This window comes from Biomphalaria glabrata, chromosome 1, assembly GCF_947242115.1.
Source record: "Biomphalaria glabrata chromosome 1, xgBioGlab47.1, whole genome shotgun sequence".
Lineage (NCBI taxonomy): Eukaryota > Metazoa > Mollusca > Gastropoda > Planorbidae > Biomphalaria > Biomphalaria glabrata.
In genome coordinates, this window is record NC_074711.1 from 69,039,557 (window position 1) to 69,058,918 (window position 19,362).

Below are 19,362 nucleotides of genomic sequence, written 5' to 3' on the forward strand. Positions count from 1 at the left end.
ATTTTTCATTTGAATATCAGGATAAATATTTTATAGGATTGACTAAGATACAAATCATATATTAGTGTATGAAATAATTGCATTAATGAAATGTGAAAAATGAAGTCTATTATAGTAGACCCCCAATTTATTTTTCACTTTCGTAGACCCCTTGGAAGTCTTCGTAGAACCCTGGGGGTCTAGATCTATTATAGACCACCTTGGGAATCACTGATCTAGATCTAGTTAGTAAGTTAGTCCCATGGTACGGGTAGTCTTGTCTAAATTTTTAGAACTGAAGTTTAAAAATGTCCAGTTAAAGAAAAAAAAAAGGGAGTTGAAGAACGGATCTATAATAGATCTAGATCTAGAATCTAGATTCTATCTAGATTTTAGATCTAATCTACTAGATTAGATTAGATCTAGACTAGATAGATCTGCTAATCTAGATTTTCTACAGTACATGGCTGTGTGTCTTGGTGTTTAGCGAGAATGACTATGATTTATCAATTTATCATAATTTATGATATATTGATATAATTAAATATAATATTAGATCTAAATAAAAATAAATCTAGTCTAGTCTAGAGTCAATATTGAATATACACATACTACATCTATATATAGACATAATGATAATATTAAATTAATTAGATCTAATAATCTGATTCTGATTACCTATAAAATGATAATAAATTCATGCTCATTTAACTAGTTACTCACTACTACTACACTACTAGTACTAGATCTAATCTAGATCTAGTAGTGACAGTACTGACACTACATTTTTTGTCTTAAGTTTAAGTTTTAATATTATAATAATAACACTTCTAATTCTAAGTGACTTAGTCGTCTTAGTAACTAAAACACTTGTTTCCTTTGAGTCAACAAGATTCTTAATTCGGTATTACTTTACAGTACTTTACTTTAGTTAATTCTTATTAAAAGTTATTAATTTTTTTATTCATTCACTGCAAAGAATGTGCACAGTTTAGGCAAGTAAATAATTAATTATTAATAAGTTCATTAGATTGGCAAATCATAAATGAGTGAAATGAATCAAATGAATGTCTTAATTATAATCTTATACATACTTTATTTATTATTTGTTAATTATTAATATTAGAACCTATCTAGTAATCTAGTAATCATCTTCTTTTTTGAAGTAACATCTCTGTATTTTTATGTACAAGTAGTATTTATAAGATAAGAAGAGCCTATTTTTAATTTTAATAATTTTTAACTTGTAAACTCTATTTCTATTAAAGTCTAAAGTAGACTAAAAGTTTGTAAAAGTAACAGGGTCTACTCTTACCAGTCTAACTTTATTAGGACTAGACTGACATTGACAGTGAGTAGTGACCTGGACTAGTCACTAGGTGACTAGAGTCTAGGTCTACTAGATCTATAATATTCTATAATTAGTCTATATTTCTATAGATCTACTACAAGTACTAGAATCTAGATCTACTAGAGTAACTAGATGTAGAATGTAGAGCTAGTATAGAGTATAGCCATAACATACATAATAAATAGCAGCATCTAGAATAGATGATACAATGATGAATGATACCATTGATAGGGCCATAGAATCAATGGCATACATCAGAGACAATCCTCTAGACTAGTAAATAACTCAACTAGACTAATCTTATTATTTGTAAAATAATAATTTTTAATAATCTAGTAAACATGCTATAAAAAAAAATAATAATACTCAAATACTGCATCTTTTACTTTAACTAAGCAAGATTTCTTAATTTTAAACCTTTTTATCTATCTAGATCTACATTAAAATTAATATGAATTTTTAAACTAATACCATTAAAAATTAATTTTAACATTATTGTAGATCTATATATATAATATCATATCTAGATCAACTAGTATTACACACCAGCTACATCCATTGATTTGTTCCTAGGATATTCTCTCTTTTTATCTTTCTGTCTATCTCTATCTCTTTCTCTCCCTAGAACCTCATTTTATTCAACCTGCATATCGTTACACTTTTGACTTGGATTGAAATAACTTATTTTTATAACACTCTTTCCTTTAGATGCACGCATACTTTTCTGCAATAATTTAAAGTATCACTTTTACATTTCCCATCTCCCTACGCCCTCCCTCTCACAACAAAAGTTCTACGTGCCGTCTCTGACTTTTCGTCTGCTTCTAAATTAAGCTCTTCCCCCTTTTTATTTTTGATACAGAAAGGGAATCTGGTTACCATACTTTATATTTAGTTGTTTTTTTTAAATTGGGAAGGGAATTTGGTGACTAGTTTTGCTTTTTTTTTTATTCGGTGTGTGGGGGAGGGTAATTTAAAACCCTCCTTGGCTACGTTAGGGTTGAACCTCAAAATCCTAATTAAAGCAAAACTTCCTTCAAATCCCTCCCATGGCTATGCCCATAAAAGGTAAATATTGTCATTATAGAAACAGTTTTTATAAAAATAAAGTAAATTTATTGATAGGAATGGGAAAATTACATGAGAGGTGAATTTTATAGTGAACATCATGTAACTGGAATGTGGGAATGTTAGTGACATTTGAAGAGTCTAATTTTAGCAGTAGAAGAAGCAAGTTTATTTTTAAGAGATAGTAACAGAAGTGATTGTATTTTAATTCCTTAATAATAGGATGTAGTCTAGTGCTATAGAGTATGACTTTTTTAAGTTCATTAGGCAACACAGAGAATGCATTAAAATCTATTGTCACCAGGATTAATTATAATTATTATTTGTACAACTACAATTAAACATTAAACCCACTCAAGATAGTTTTATTTTAAAAACACAACCATAGAAAAATAAAGGTTGTTCTCTTAACGCTAATCACTCAAATTACCATCCATACAAATTTTAAATATTAAGACCACGTAACGTGCATACTTTTCATCATTCATAACTTTGACACACACACACTAAAGGAATGTAACTTTTTCTTATTTACACATAACAACTAAAACAATACTTTCAGTCTCACCATGTTGCTGGCATAGAAATTTAAATAGAAACTTATATTACTCACAAATTAGAATTTATCAAAATCATATCCAATCACAGTGAAACAAAACAAAAAAAAATGAGACTGCAAAATAAAATGTCAAAATGTATAAATCAAGTGCCAATATAGCAGTTTTAGTCGAAACTTCGATGTTAAGTAATGTAATATAAAGATATTAATTTGTTGTAAGATCTGCAATTGTTAATGTTACTCTAGAAATGTCTTTTTAATATATATGCTCTACATTCAATTTTTAGTTTTCCTTTATTATGTTTAAAGAACTGTATTAAACTAAAAGTCAATCATATGCATATATATATTTTTACAAATCTTATATCATCTTACTCTGTCTGTCTGGTTAAAAGTTTTGTCTCCCCTGCCCCCTTTCCCAACTGTTCCAGACAAATGATAGGATCGAGAAAGCTAAAAGCCTGAAATAGCACTAAACAAAAACAATTGGAAAAAATTGTAAAAAAAAGTATTTCTAATTGCACAGATTTTTTATTGTTAGTATAGATCTACAAATGTAATCAAATCACTAATTTAAAAAAAAATTGATACAATTCGACTTAATATAAGCTTTGTTTTCTTTTTTAAAGTATTTCTATGTTGTTTTTGTTTGCAGTACATTAGAAAGAATGGATGGAGATAAGAATAGAAAAGATGGTCAAGCTAAAAACAAGCAATGTCCTTATCAGAAGTGTAATGCTAGTCAGACCACCACTAATCAGCCAACTAATCAAACTCCATCACCCCAAAGTCCTGAGAGTTATGCAGAGGGCTCTCAACCCAGTTCACCATCTCCTGATTTCGGTCAACATGTGCTACCATGTAGTGACATGTCTCCCCAACCTGGTCCAACTTTGAGAGATCATAGACATTCTTTAAGTGGCCTAGGAACAGCTAATGGTGCCATGTCTGCAACCTCTCCAGTTAATGCAGTTGTAAAGGCATCCAGCACAGGAACATTATCTTCAGCCCCTCCTCCTTTTCATGCTCACAACAGTAAGAGAGAGAACAAGCTACCCACTACAGTGGGAGATTGTGTGTCTAATTTCCCATTTTCTTGCAGTGGCCCCTTGGTCAATAACTTTGTGAGGTCTGGCTCTTGTAGTGCTAATGCTGGAAAGACTGCCAATGGAGGATTCGATGCAGATTTATTTGCTAGTGGGCATATTTTTTTTCCTCAATCTTCTCCACTTTTGGCGGCGTCCACTCCACAGAATCAAGCTGTGTACAACTGGCAAGCTACTAAGACCAGTGTCAAGGAGCGTCTAACATATCTCTACAATACTGACACCATGACAGATATACAGTTCAAGGTATTTTGTCATTTTCTCTGTATATATTTGTTCTGGCAAGTGTATGTAAGCTGTGGTGTTTTGTTAGGCTTTTAATATTCCTTGCATTTTAAGGAAGTTTTTAATCATATTTTCTCAATGTTTGAATGTGAGAAGCATCATAGGTCTGTTAAAATGTAATATCCTTAGGATTAGATGACGTTAGCCAGTGGTCTGTTTTTTGCCAAAATTATCCGAGATGAATTGTTAAGTGATAGACTGTTCTCCAGTTGTACTTTTTGAAATTATGATATCCAGATTCTTCTTGGTATTCAGGAACCAAGCAACTGTAGTGAGTTTCCCTTCATTAAAAAGCATTTAAAGGAGTAGTGGGGCTTGCTATTATTCACCTTTTACCAGAAGATGAACCAGATTATGCAAACACGTTTGGCAGTAGTATTTTTCTTTCACCTAGTTATTTCCAAGACCCTGCTATACATACTGGGGTGTAAAGCAATAAATGAGTAACATATGGAATCTGAGGATAACTTCTTCTAAGTTACATTATCAACATAAAAAAAAATGGTTTTGAATAGCAGTGGATCGCAAAGTGTTTACTGAGTACCTTTAGATATTGTTTAAATTCATGTGCATAGTTATAGTTTCAAAAATAAACAATGAGTGAATAGGTGTACCTTGTATTTTTATTTTATTTTCAAGTCCCCTTTTTTAAACTAATGTATTAAAGATAATTCTAACTCTAGTAATTAATTAAATTTCATAGTATTATCATATTTTGTAACAAACATACTATGTATTTACATCCTTTTATTCTTTTTAAAAATGTGCTCTTTAAATTTTGATTTAGGTTGGAAAGCCTCCTGCACATCAGATAATTTCTGCTCATAAATTTATTCTGTCCATCGGAAGTGCTGTTTTTGATGCACTGTTTAATGGTCGATTGGCTACCTCTGACAGTATTATTGAGATTCCTGATGTAGAACCTGCTGCCTTCTCTGCTTTGCTGCGCTTCTTGTATACAGATGATGTCCAGATAGGTCCTGAAACAGTGATGACAACTTTATACACAGCCAAAAAATATGCAGTCCCTGCTCTGGAAAGAGCTTGTGTAGAGTTCCTGAAAAGAAATCTTAGCAGTGATAATGCTTTCATGCTACTAACTCAAGCACGCCTATTTGATGAGCCTCAGTTGGCTGCCCTGTGTCTTGAAACAATTGATAAGAACACATCTGAAGCTCTTGCAGCTGATGGCTTCACAGATATTGATCTAGATACACTCTGTGTTGTCTTAGAGAGAGACACTCTTGGTATTAGAGAATGTAAACTTTTCTCTGCAGTGTGTCGTTGGGCAGAAGCAGAATGTCTGAGGCAAAATCTTATACCTCCCACTAGTGAAAACCAGGTAGGTTTAATTATTACGAGAACTACAATTATTATCCTTATTACAAATTTTAGGTGAGCAGTTTTAATATTCAGTACTTTTATTTGATAACTTAACCTTCACTCACAAATTTTTACCAACATTGTTTCTGGTAAGAATTCATGTATCCATAAGGAATTGTTGAGATACACACTTCACATTACATTTAATTATTATTCAATACGATAAATAAGAGTCAGAAGTCAACTGCCTGAACAGCATAGGACATACATATATATCTGTCTGTTCATGAAACGAGTTTGGCATGTCTTTCAGATATTTTATTGTTTAGTTTCATAAAACAAAATTGTGCACACATTTATTGTAAGGACTTTTTAAAACAATATTATATTTCTGTTTATATTACATCATGAAAATTAATTGGAAGCCCTAATTCATTTTTCTCCCAGCGCCGGGTTCTCTCAAAAGCTCTCAGGTTAATCAGATTCCCTTTAATGACTGTTGAAGAGTTCGCCATGGGATCAGCTCAGAGTGGTATCCTAGAGGACAGAGAAGTTGTGGAACTCTTTCTTTACTTTACTGTTAATCCTAAGCCCAGCATAAGCTTTCTGGATGTTCCTAGGTGTTGTCTGACTGGCAAAGAGCAAGTGGTCTCAAGGTTTTGCCAAATTGAGAGTAGATGGGGCTATAGTGGGACAAGTGATAGAATCAGGTTAGAACAGCAGTTACAATTTTTTATGTAGCTTTAGTTCTTTATCTGTTGTGTCTTACCAATACAGATCCTGTGTATTTTAAGAGCATAAATTATAATAAAATTTATTTATAGACACTCAAAAAGCCATTTTCATTTATTCACAAAATACTATATTTTTAGAGCAAAAGTTATTTATCTTTTTTTTTTAGGTTTATGGTTAATAGACGCATTTATGTTGTGGGTTTTGGATTATATGGAAGTATTCATGGTCCGACAGAATATTCTGTAAACATACAGGTAGGTACTTTAAATATCATTGTTTAAATCATAAAATTATATTTTTTTTTTTAAATTTGCAAAAAATGAAAATATTAAAAATAGTGATTTTTTAGTCCTTTACAATACCTATTACAGATTGTGTACTATTTAGATATTGTAAATTACCCGTACCAGACAACGGCTACCAAACCATTAAAAATATAAACATTTTTTTCCCAGCATTTGGATGAGTTTTTACCATGAATTGTTAATTTATTGTGTATTTATAGCTATCAATATTTCCCCATCTGAGTTTCATTTTTACCATCTGTTTTAAAATGACTATAAGAATTAAGTATCTATCCATCCCTTTCTCTCCACACCTGGACACCATTAACAGCAGTAAAATATTCAATTTTTATGATAGCAGTAAACATTTAAACCAATTAACAGTAGTAAAACATTTATACTTTAAAATAGCAGTGAAATAATCAAACTTTATAATAGCAGTGAAACATTCAAACTGATTAATAGCAGTATAATATTCAAATCAATTAACAGGAGTAAAATATTCAATCCTTATAATAGTGATGAAATACTCTAACTTTATAATAGCAGTGAAACATTCAAACGGATTAATTGCAGTAAAACATTCAAACCAATTAACAGGAGTAAAATATTCAATCTTTATAATAGTGATGACATACTCAAATTTTATAATAGCAGTGAAACATTCAAACTTTATTATCGCAGTAAATCATTAAAACGTTATAATAGCAGTGAGACATGACGTTAAACTGCGCTCCTCTTTCCTTAGCACTTTTGGAGCTCAAAAGGGCCCTACTTCTTTTCTATCATTGTGTCTGCCTCCTCTTTTCCTAAGTCTGCCTTCATTGATCATCACACTGTCTCCTTAACTTTAAATTCTCACTACGTCCTAGACCAGTCCGTTTGCCGTGGACTGCGACGGGTAAGGGGGGATAAAGAGATCCTGGTGTTTGAGTGGTGGCTATCTGAGGATAAACCACAACAACACAATACTTTGGCTCCAAGTTCCCCTAGACCTGAGACCCAGATGGCCCGCTCTGGGTCAACCGGCTGGTCATGCCGAGCTACCAGCATAGGTCGTCGACCTATGCTGGAGGGCGGTGGCTGGAGGGTCAATCAGGGAGCTGCTGTATTGGACACATGTCCGATGTAGCAGCTGACTGAGTATAGCACCTGTGTAGCCCTGGCGGGCTCATTCTGGACATCCGAATGGCCCGTCCCCTTGTTGGACTCGATGGCGGGTGGGGAGCACAGGTGCCGAATTAACCAAAATATATATGGACCAAAAAACACACACAAAACTACTTGCCCCAGACCTATGTCTGGGCAAGAAACGACGAATTGACGATAAAAAAGAGGAGGTCGCAAAAAGCTGTGCCACCTGGCCATCATTTCTGGTGGTTAGATGCACAGAGGAGGGAAAAAGCCTGACCAAGTTGAGCCCTTTTATTATCTATAAGGGACTCAAGTCAGTAGTGGGAGAGCCCAAGAGTGTGTCTAAGCTACACAAAACAATGGAACTCCTTGTAGAAGTAGACAGCAAGACACACTCTGATGGGCTTTTAAGATGCAGAAGACTCTGTGATCTCCAAGTGGAAGTCATGCCACACAAGAGTCTGAACACCAGCAGAGGTGTAATCAGCTCTAGGGACCTACTGGAATGCTCCGAGAAGGAAATAGTGGAGGGCATTGAAGGAGTCACCCATGCCCGGCGCATTACCAGGCGCAGGGAGGGTGAGGAGGTCAAAACCGCCACTATTATCCTCACATTCGGAACTAGGACACCGCCAGAGTATGTGAAGGCAGGATACCTACGAGTTCCAGTGAGGCCCTACATACCTAACCCCATGAGGTGCTTCAAGTGCCAGGGTTATGGACACGGCGCGGCAGTCTGTAAGAGGAACACTGTGTGTGCCAGATGTGCTGGAGAGGGTCATGAGGACAAGGGCTGCACAGCCCAGTTCAAATGCCCAAACTGTCAAGCTGGCCACTCAGCCTACTCCAAGGACTGCCCTGTGTGGAAACAGGAGGTTGCCGTGCAGGAGTACAAGGCAAGAAACGGATGTACCTTTAGCCAGGCGAAATCGGCTGTACTGGCCCTACCCAAGGGCCAATTCGGCTTGACAAAGACCTACGCCCAGGCTGTTGCTAAGAAAGGAAGATCCATAGCCACACAGACGGACACATTGACCCCACCACCCCCTCCTCCTCCCCCAACTCAGAAGAAAACACCGCCAAAGAACACACCTCTGAAGAAACAAGAAAGCCCTGTTGTCATGCTAAAGAACAGGTTCTCTGTGCTCGCTGATGAGAGCATGGAGACTGAGCAGCATGTCAAAACCAATACTCCGGGAGAACCCGGAGACATCATGTCTGACACAGGTTCTCCTCAGAGAACCCAGCCAGACACCCCAACCTCTACTGAGTTAGAGGTTGACCAACTCCCTAAGGGGAGAAATCAAAGCGGAGAGGATGCCCGAGGTGAGAGAGGAGGAAATAACCTCCGCTCTAACCAGAGGGATCTCCCCTCTCCAGAGAGAAAGACTTCCCCCAAAAGGGGGTTGTCCTCCTCTCCATCCAAACCCAAGAATAAAAATACCAAGGTCACTGGAATAAAGGGAAACCCCCCCCGGGGGCCTCCCAAGGCCAAATAGCTCCAAGTAGGTCATCTAGAATAAGCCATGGATTCCAGAATTGTACAGTGGAATTGTAGAGGCCTCAAGGCCAATTACGAGGAAATGCAGCTACTGATGGACTCTGAGACTCCTGTAGCTGTCTGCTTACAGGAAACATTTCTAAAAGATTGCATCAGCTTCCGAAGCTACCGTGCTTACACCAAGAATGTTGAGGATGCAGAGAGAGCATCAGGTGGAGTCTGTATCCTTGTGAAGGATAGCATCCCCCATGAGAGGGTAGAACTACAGACCACACTACAGGCCGTAGCAGCTAGGATAACCCTTCACAAGGTTATCACTTGCTGCAGCCTGTATCTACCACCAGGCGCTCCATTAAACCGAACAGACATGGAGGACCTATTGAAACAACTCCCCCGGCCTTATTTAATCCTTGGGGATTTCAATGCCCATAACACCATGTGGGGATCCAACAATACCGACACAAGAGGTCGTATGCTGGAGGATATCTTCCTCCAACATGATTTATGCATACTTAATGATGCATCACCGACCTACTTGCACCCAGGAACTGGATCATTCACATGCATTGACCTCACCGTATGCGTCCCCGGACTTCTGGACGATTTTAAATGGTCAGTTAGCAATGATCTACGGGGAAGTGATCACTTCCCAATCATCATTACTAACAACCTCCCTTCATTGGGACGACCTCAGCGGTGGAAACTGAATAAGGCCGATTGGGAACAATTCCAAAAAAGATGCTCTGAGGATATCACAGAAAATATCCTCCATGAACAGAACCCAGCTGATACCTTTGCTAGCAAGCTACTAAGTATAGCCAGGAAAGTTGTACCCCTAACCTCTGCAAATCCAAAACGGCCTAGCAAACCATGGTTTGATACAGCTTGCAAAAGTGCTATTGGTGATAGGAAAAAACGACTGGCTGCATTTATAAAGAATCCTTCCCAGGAAAACCTAAAGCTATTCAGGATAGCTAGAGCAAAGGCTAGACAAACCATACGGTCAGCCAAAAGGAATTCCTGGAGAAGTTTTGTCGGCAGTCTGGATGCCAAAACTTCTGCTAGAGCGGTTTGGAAGGCAGTAAGGCGAATCAAAGGGAAAGAATCAAATGCAATAGGGCATTTGAAAAATCAAGGACGAACTGTCACGTCCCCCAGAGAAATAGCTGACTGCCTTGCATCCTCAATAGCAGAAAAATCATCCACTGCACACTACACGCCAGAGTTCCAAAAAGTCAAAACCAGGGAGGAAAGACACCCCATTGATTTCAGGTCAGAGAACAATGAAGACTACAACAAACCGTTCTCGCTTGAGGAACTGAGGGAATCGCTGGACAAGTCACATGACACAGCGCCTGGAGAAGACGAAATCCATTACCAGTTCCTCAAGCACCTTCCCGAACTCTCATTGGCAGTCCTGCTAGGGGTCTATAACTGTGTGTGGCAAACAGGCGCTTTCCCAAACAGCTGGAGGAAAGCCACAGTTATACCGATACCTAAACCGGGAAGAGACGGCTCTGACCCAGCTAACTATCGACCAATAGCACTAACAAGCTGCATCTGCAAAACCATGGAAAGAATGATTAACAGTAGGCTGGTCTGGTACCTGGAAAGGAATAAAGTGATCTCAAACTACCAGTGCGGATTCCGGCAGGGGCGGACAACAACTGACCACCTGGTAAGGCTGGAAGCTTATATTAGAAATGCATTACTCAGAAGAGAACATCTAGTAGCTGTATTCTTCGATATAGAAAAGGCCTATGACACAACCTGGAAACATGGCATTCTACGTGACCTGGCGCTTATGGGGCTTAAGGGACACCTCCCCCGTTTTGTGGAGGAATTCCTGAAAGATCGAAAATTTCAGGTTCGAGTGGGCAACTCCGCTTCTGACACTCATGACCAGGAAATGGGTGTACCCCAGGGCAGCATTCTGTCAGTCACCCTGTTCAACATTAAAATAAATAGCATCATAAATGCGCTGTCCCCTGGCATAGAGTGCTCTTTGTATGTTGATGACTTTGTCATTCTTACTTATGGGAAAAACATGAACACCTTAGAAAGGAAATTACAGTTATGTTTAAACAAAATTCAGGGTTGGGCAAACTATAATGGTTTCAAATTCTCAGACTCCAAAACAGTTAGTATGCATTTCTGTAATCTAAGGGGACTCCACCCAGACCCTGAACTATTTATACACAAAAAGAAGATCCCTGTCGTGAAAACTACAAAATTTTTAGGCCTCACCTTAGATTCCAAATTTAATTTTCTCCCCCACATTAAGGAACTTAGGAAGAAATGCCAAAAGTCATTAAACATACTAAGAGTACTCAGCCATACGGACTGGGGAGCTGACAGAGATACCTTGCTGCTGCTCTATCGGAGTCTAATTCGATCCAAGCTAGACTACGGATCCATAATATATGGAGCAGCAAGGAAGTCGTACCTAAAAATACTGGAACCAATACAAAATGCTGCCCTGCGTCTCTGTCTCGGCGCGTTTCGTACATCACCTATCCCAAGTCTCCATGTGGAGGCTGGAGAACTCCCCATGGATATAAGAATGAAAAAGCTTGCAATGCAGTATATAGTCAAGCTAAAATCCAACCCCACGAACCCTGCTTTTGACTCCATATTTAACCCCACAGAGGTAGAATTATACAATCGAAGGCCTAACGTCATACAGCCGCTGGGCCTTCGAATGAGAGAACCCATCCAAAATTTAACCCCACCCATTGACCAAATCTCTAAAATAGAAACCCCTCAGAATCCTCCTTGGCTAATGAATAAACCCAAATTAAATTTATCCCTCCTTAATTTCAAAAAAGAAAATACAGACCCAAGCATACTACAAGTCCACTTTAGGGAACTGCAGGAGAGCTACGGAGATTGTGGCACCATCTACACAGACGGATCCAAAATGGAGGGAAAGGTCGCGTGTGCCTGCTCCTTTCGGAACAAAACAATCTCCCGTAGACTCCCCGATGGCTGCTCCATCTTTACGGCCGAATTGCACGCAATATTGCTTGCACTTATGGCCGTAAAAGCATCAGAAAGGAGGAAATTTATAATCTGCTCCGACTCCAAATCTGCATTGCAAGCTTTGGGGCGGATGAAGACTGACATCCCATTGGTACATAAGAGCCTGAAGCTGTTGGACCTAATAACAGCCGACCGTAGGGATGTCACCTTCATCTGGGTCCCCTCCCATGTTGGCATTGAGGGAAACGAAGCCGCAGACAGAGAAGCAAAGAGAGCCCTAAATCATGCGGTGTCAGGAACCCAAATCCCCTACTCGGACCTGAGACAAAGTATTGCCTCTGCCACCTATCGAGAGTGGCAGAACCGATGGGAGGCTGAGACTCACAGTAAACTCAGGCAGATTGTGGCGGATGTCAGGTGGCGGCCCACATCTAAGGGTCTGACAAGGCGTGGTAGCACAACCATGTCCAGACTTAGGATTGGCCACACCTACATCACGCACTCTTTTGTACTGAAGAGAGAGGAGCCCCCACTTTGCGAGTACTGTGACTCTCGCCTCACCGTGGAACATATCCTCGTTGATTGCCCCAGATACCAGGATGTCAGGGCGAAACATTTTAGAGCCACTAATCTAAAAACACTATTTAATAATGTCGACCCTGGGAAGGTACTGGGCTTTATTCGGGAAGTGGGGCTATCTACGAAGATGTGATTTCTGAATTTGTGAACATACACTATTTACATTAGATTTTTACCAAATATTTAAATTTTTACTACCTTTACTATTTTAACTGTGAATAGACCTTAATTTTAATTATATTACTGTATAGAATCTGGCCCTTGCTGTTTAGAGAGAGAGTAGTCCTTAAGGGACTGCAGGCACGACATGGCCTAAATTGTGCCGATGTGCCTCAAATCAACAAATAAATAAATAAATAATAGCAGTAAATTATTCAATCTCTATAATATTAGTGAAACATTCAAATTTCAAACACTCAGTAAAATATTCATTTTTTTTATAGCAATGAAACATTGAAACTTTATAATAGCAGTAAAACATTAAATTAAACTTAATAATAGCAGTGATACATTCAAACTGTATAATAGCAGTATAAAATTCAAACCGTTTAATAGTAGTAAAACATTAAAACTTAATAATAGCAGTAAAAATTACAACTTTATGATAGCAGTGAAACATTCAAACCAATTAACAGCAATGAAATATTCAATCTTTATAATACTGGTAAAATATTCAAACCTTGAATAGCTGTGAAATATTCAAACTTTATAATAGCGGTGAAACTTACAAACTTTGTAATAGCAGTGTAATATTCAGTCTTTATAATAACAATGAGACATTCAAATTTTATAATAGCAGTAAAACAATAAAACTTTATACTAATGATGGGGATGCTTATGTTGACAGAGTGCCAACTAGAAAAGGGAGGGAGCATTTTCCAAAGGCTGCGGCCTATTTAGACAAGCCAAGCTATTGGACTTGAGATAAAAATACACCTACTTAATACAATCGTGATCCCAACAACAGATATGCATGCAAGACATGGAAATCATCTGACAAAACTGAAAAAAAGGCTAAATGTGGCGCAACAAAAAATGGCTAAGTTGGATTTTAGGAGTCGGTTATAGAGAACAGGTCTCAAACTAGGAAATCCTATACCAAACTTGGAGTCAATCACTTATTAAGGTTGTGACAGAGCATTGCATGGGGTTTGCTGAACATGGTCTCAGACAAAATGAATTATGCATACCAAGAGTTATGATGACATGGAGGCCAATACAAGGAAAGCGCAAAACAGAGACATCCTTGTATAACTTGGCGCCATACTTTCACAGAGGACCTCAGCAGAGTAGTGGACACTAGGTGGGAAGAGGCTTAAGATATTGCTAGTGACAGATCTTAGTGGAGATAACTTGCTGCCCAATGCCCCGAACAGCGTGGAGGATCTAAGTCTAAGTAAGTAAATAGTGGCGACACATTGAAACTTAAAAATATCTGTGAAACATTTGAACTGATTTAAAGCATTCAAATTCAGATAATAGCAGTAAAGACTTTAAAACTTAATAATAGCCATAAAACATTGAAACTTTATAATAGTTATCTGTTTGAATTCAATTTATTTCACTCACTAACTATTCCCAGTAAATAAAAAAAAAAGAAATAATAGAATTTTAAAAAGCTTTATATGTTTAATGCTACTCCTGTCTACCTTACATTCGGTGCAAACAAATTCAATTATCTATTTTTGATTAACTATATCCATTATAATCACAATTAACTTTAATACATCCATACAAAAATATTTTGCTCTACCATGAACCATTTGTCTATGAACCAAATATCTGTGAGCTATTTGAGAAACATTTTTAGTCAGCCATGTTTTTGTCAACCATTTGTTTAGTTTTCATGTACATTCCAGCCAGATCGGCAATAAAATACATTTTATACAAAATTTTTCTTTTCTATTATGAACTGCTTTAGCAAATAACTGAGCTTCTCAGGCAATTAAATCTCTATTTGTACTGGTATTTTGTAAAGTTTATTATTGATTTCTACCATAGGTTTGAGTTGTTATTTTTATTGGAGAAGAAAGAGTCCTTGTTATCACAACAAATTTCCAATAAGGATCAATAAAGCAGTCTTAGTCTTATCTTAACCTAGTAAAAATTTATTTAAACTATTCTATCAGATAATTCATATGGATTCTACTAAAGTAATGGGATCAAATGACCCTACATTTCAATGCGATGGCACAACATCAACATTTAGAGTTATGTTCAAAGAGCCAGTTGAGATTCTGCCCAACACCAGTTACATTGCCTGTGCCACTTTGAAGGTAATACAATTTTATTTATTTTTTAGAATGTGCTAAATATGTATCTTTTTTAGAAATGCTTATTTTATAAACAGTCAAGCATGTTATACATTTGAAATTTCTTGAGAACCAGCAAAGTTGTTTTTTTTTTTAGACTATCCAGATTTAAGTTGGCAGTCACTGTACTTTAAAAAGTATTTCATTAAATGAATATCACCCTCTCACAATGGAGTGAGAGATGTGTAAGCAAAGACTATGGATTTTGATCTTAACCTTTTAAAGGCCTAGGGTCGTGAGAAGATTGGGCCTTTGTCAGAATGATTTTCTAAAGCTCCATTTTATTCTTAACGTTTTTGGCTTGTTGTCTGCCATTTCCTTGGTTTCAAACTCTGAAACTCACACCAAAAGTATTGATTTTGTTTTAAGTTATCCCCGATGGAAATGATGAATTCATATTCTTTTAAAGAAACATTGCCTTTTGTGGGTTGTTTAACCAGTCTAACTTATTGAATCTTCTTGCGTTATTAGCTTATAGAAGGATGTTTACTTTGAACATTAATAACTTTCTATTATGCACCTGTCATTAATTATTTAAGAGCAGGGTGTTTACTTTGAATTCATTGTAACTTTATATACTCTTTTGTTTGCTTGTCCCAGATGTTTCTTTCTTATTGTCAATAAAAAAGTGTTGATATGGTAACTAGTACCTTCTCCTAATACCTTTAATATTGGTAACTAGAATATTCACGTAATAGCTTTAATTTTCATAATTTCTATGCTTGACTCTAGTGTGGTATTCATTGAAAGTTTGTACTTTGTATGTAATCTAATCTACTAATACATTATAAACATTTTAGTTTGAGATATTGTGTCCATATTTTTCAGGGACCTGATTCATATTACGGTTCCAAAGGCTTAAGAAAAGTAACTCATGAATCTGTTTCCAGTGGAAAAGTTACCTTTCAATTCACTTATGCGGCTGGCAATAATAACGGAACATCAGTGGAGGATGGACAAATACCAGAAATCATCTTCTACACTTAGAACAATATTTTTTTTAAGTTGTAGATTCTAGCTCAAAGTTCAACAAAATGTATAATCAAATTAATAAATCGCAAATAATAACTTAGGTCCTTAAAGTAAAGAAAATGTAGACTACTGGTAATAAGATAAAAATCCTTTTTTTTATGCGAAAACCTCAATCAGTCTATCCAAAAAATGTTATTAAAGATAAAGTTTTAGACTTACTCAGAGCAACTTGAAAACTGTTTTGTAATTTTCCTTTATTCTGATTTTAAAATAGACAAATACCAGTATTCAACAGATAAAGTTTTTAATACTCTGCTGTTCAGGTGTTAGGGTTGCAAATTAAATTATAAAAATTATTGCTTTGTCTATAAGCCAAAGAAAATTATATTTAAAAAAAAAAAAGAATAAAAATTTATACAAGAAATGGTTTATCCATCCCAACTGTACAATGTAATTTATTTGTATTTAATTATATTTTAATTTAAAGTAGTATTCTGTCACAATGTTTATTTTTAATTGACTAATTGATACCTTTCTATTTACCAAGTCGACTGTCATGAACATGAAAGCCTAGATGAATTATGATGAAAAAAAAATCCTTTACTACTTAGATTTTTTAAAAATTTTAATTTGTGACACAAAGTTTTTAAAATATACTGACGAGATTGTTTGAATTTTGTTTTCAAATTAATGTGGAATGTTTAGTTATTCTGAATAATTTTAACTACTCATTTTGTTAAACAAATTATATTTCAGTCCCATAATTTTTTGTGTATTAATCTCAGTTAAAAAAATGTTGTCATGAAAAAGAATAATAAATTAGCCACAAATACATTTATTGGTCATGTTCCAAGGTATCAAAAGTGTATTGTTCAAGTATTCAGAATCAGTTGCTTTTACTTGTAGCCTAATCTAACCTTATGCTATTGTTGGACACATTTTGACATGTTATAAATGTTATAAACAATGTGAAGCATCCTTTTATTTAAGTAATTGTTATCATCACAATTCTTCTGAAGATTAATCTTGAAAATTTAAAAATTAAAAAACTAAAAAGAAATAGTAATATTAATATTAGTTTTTATAGTTTTGTTCCAATTGTGAATTTGATTCAAGCTGAAGGATGTTCCAGTATCCTGTTTGATCGACATTCTACTGCATTAAAAATTTTCTTCTGTAATATATACTTTTACACTGCAGTATTGAAATCAAAATCCTGCATTTTAATATCTTTTTTTTTTCATACTTATGGAAAATTGTTTTTTAAATGGAGTTGTATATAGAAGGCTTTCTTTGAGTCTGAAGATTAATGAGCAATGCAGTATTTCATATGGCTACACAGCCCCAGCTGCGACCCACAAATTTTGTCATACCCAGCACTGACATAACCATTGTCCGCTGGTAGTCAATTTAGTTTTTTTTTCTTTTTGCTGTCTACCTCTGTCCTCGGCAGATGATTTTCTTTTGGTCTCAGATCAGTATCCCATGGCCTTTGTAAGTATTCTGTCTGTCTCGTTCAGAAGCCACCTGCAACCAGGTGCTCTCGTGTATGTCAGTTAAAGCAATTTGGCACTTAAGCTGGTCTTAAAAGTGTTTCCCTGAAATTAGTTAATAAGTTGTATCATAAAAATAGGCCTTTTTATCTTCGTCAAAAATTACTACAAATTAAGTAATTATATTACAGTTTTGCTAGAAAATAACATTACAACATTACTGACTAAACATTATTTTCTTTACATTGTTCTTTAGATGACTTTTACCCTAATGGAAAGACAGATCTGAAATAAGATATTCAAGGATGTAAAGGATCACCTTTGCTTTCTTAATTGCCATGACATACTTTTATTTTTTTTAAACTGCTATTTGTTTAGTATTTGGTTATAATTTGTCTTGCTTTAGTGGAACAACCAGGAACTAAGACTAGTCATTATAATGAAAAATTAGTTTATTGCCTAAGTTTTTGTATGTATTATAATGGACACTATTTTAGTTTTCAATGAGATAATGTATCATAGTTAACTAGTATTTTTACTAAATGTCAAGGCAGTTATTTAATGCATTTAAGTTGTTATTGGAACCTACCTACAAGAATATGTTCAATAAATTGTGTAGATAGATATAATGATGTGTATAGTGAAATTTTTTGTTGAAATGTTTGAATACCATTTAATCATGCATATTTTTTTCTTTTACAACTGTTGGACTTAACTAATTTAATAATTGAATATTGAGACCTTAATAAAATAGAAGTTTCAGTTGCAAACAATTTTTTTTTTTTACTATTTCAAGATAGAATTTACTCTAGACTACTCTAGAGTTAATCATTTGAGTACCTGGGTTGTCAAAATTATATTTAGTCTCTAATTAGGCCTTCCCATTTGCTTTCTTATTCCCAATTTCATTGTTTAATAAAGTCTTCCCATTGTTACATTCTGTTAGCCTGGAGATGCTGATTTCTTCTAAATACTGGGGTATATTTTTGCCAATTATAGCTTTTTTATATAGTGCTACTTTCATGCTTAAAGTATGCTCAGAGCACTATGGTCCAATCTCATTTGTGGACCAGCGGGGGTTTCTGGGAGAAGGTTTTCTGTGCTGCCTTTAGGAGCTCAGTAAACATAATTTTGCTTTATTTAATTGGTTCAGAATCTTCAGTTCAATAATGATATTAATGATTATCTCTTCAGTAATTGTAGAGTATATCCCTTAAGTTTTGTTTTTTTTAATTTTATTTCAGTATTAAATATTGTGATGTGCGTTTTTTTTTTTTTTTTACATTTTATTTCAAACTTTTTTTTAATAATGTTCTAAAGATCAATTATTATTTTATTCGCTACCAATTCTTCAGATAGTTAAATTATAAACTGGTACAATTGGCAGAACATGCAGGAAATGTCAACTATTCTCATACATTTAAACCATTGTCATACAATCATAAATCTAAATATTCTGGATGTTTAAAAGAACAACTAAATGTACATTTTTGTTGTCACAACCAGTGACATATGCATATGAAGTTTTTTTTTTAATTTAGTATTTATTAAGCATTCAGATTATTAATTTAATTCTGATTTGTTGTTTTTTAAAGTTCATATCATTTTAAAGAAGATATTAAGAAGCTTCTGTGTTAACACTTCTATAGATATTGTAACCAGTGCATTTTGAACCAGTAGAAACTATAACAACCAAATA

The 19,362-nt window shown here is 35.4% G+C and overlaps 1 protein-coding gene across 11 annotated transcripts; it reads left to right on the top strand.

Annotated features, from left to right (window-relative positions):
• The first annotated feature begins 283 nt into the window (after positions 1-283).
• On the top strand, positions 284-19,357 carry LOC106067546 (BTB/POZ domain-containing protein 1-like). Of its 11 annotated transcripts, none has more exons than XR_008774820.1 (8): positions 284-458; positions 959-974; positions 3,613-4,309; positions 5,136-5,690; positions 6,119-6,381; positions 6,573-6,660; positions 13,734-14,282; positions 15,016-15,155. XR_008774820.1 is itself a non-coding variant. In XM_056010707.1 (8 exons), the coding sequence occupies exons 1-8, from the start codon at positions 443-445 to the stop codon at positions 16,183-16,185; spliced, it is 1,941 nt and encodes a 646-aa protein (XP_055866682.1). In that variant the 5' UTR covers positions 286-442; the 3' UTR covers positions 16,186-19,357. The 11 variants fall into 11 exon arrangements, 10 of the variants coding, with proteins under 10 accessions (XP_055866718.1, XP_055866701.1, XP_055866682.1 ...); XM_056010707.1 differs by lacking the exon at positions 13,734-14,282 and adding an exon at positions 16,027-19,357 and having other exon boundaries at positions 286-458; positions 15,016-15,162; XM_056010717.1 differs by lacking the exon at positions 13,734-14,282 and adding an exon at positions 16,027-19,357 and having other exon boundaries at positions 288-448; positions 959-978; positions 15,016-15,162.
• Positions 19,358-19,362: the final 5 nt, after the last annotated feature.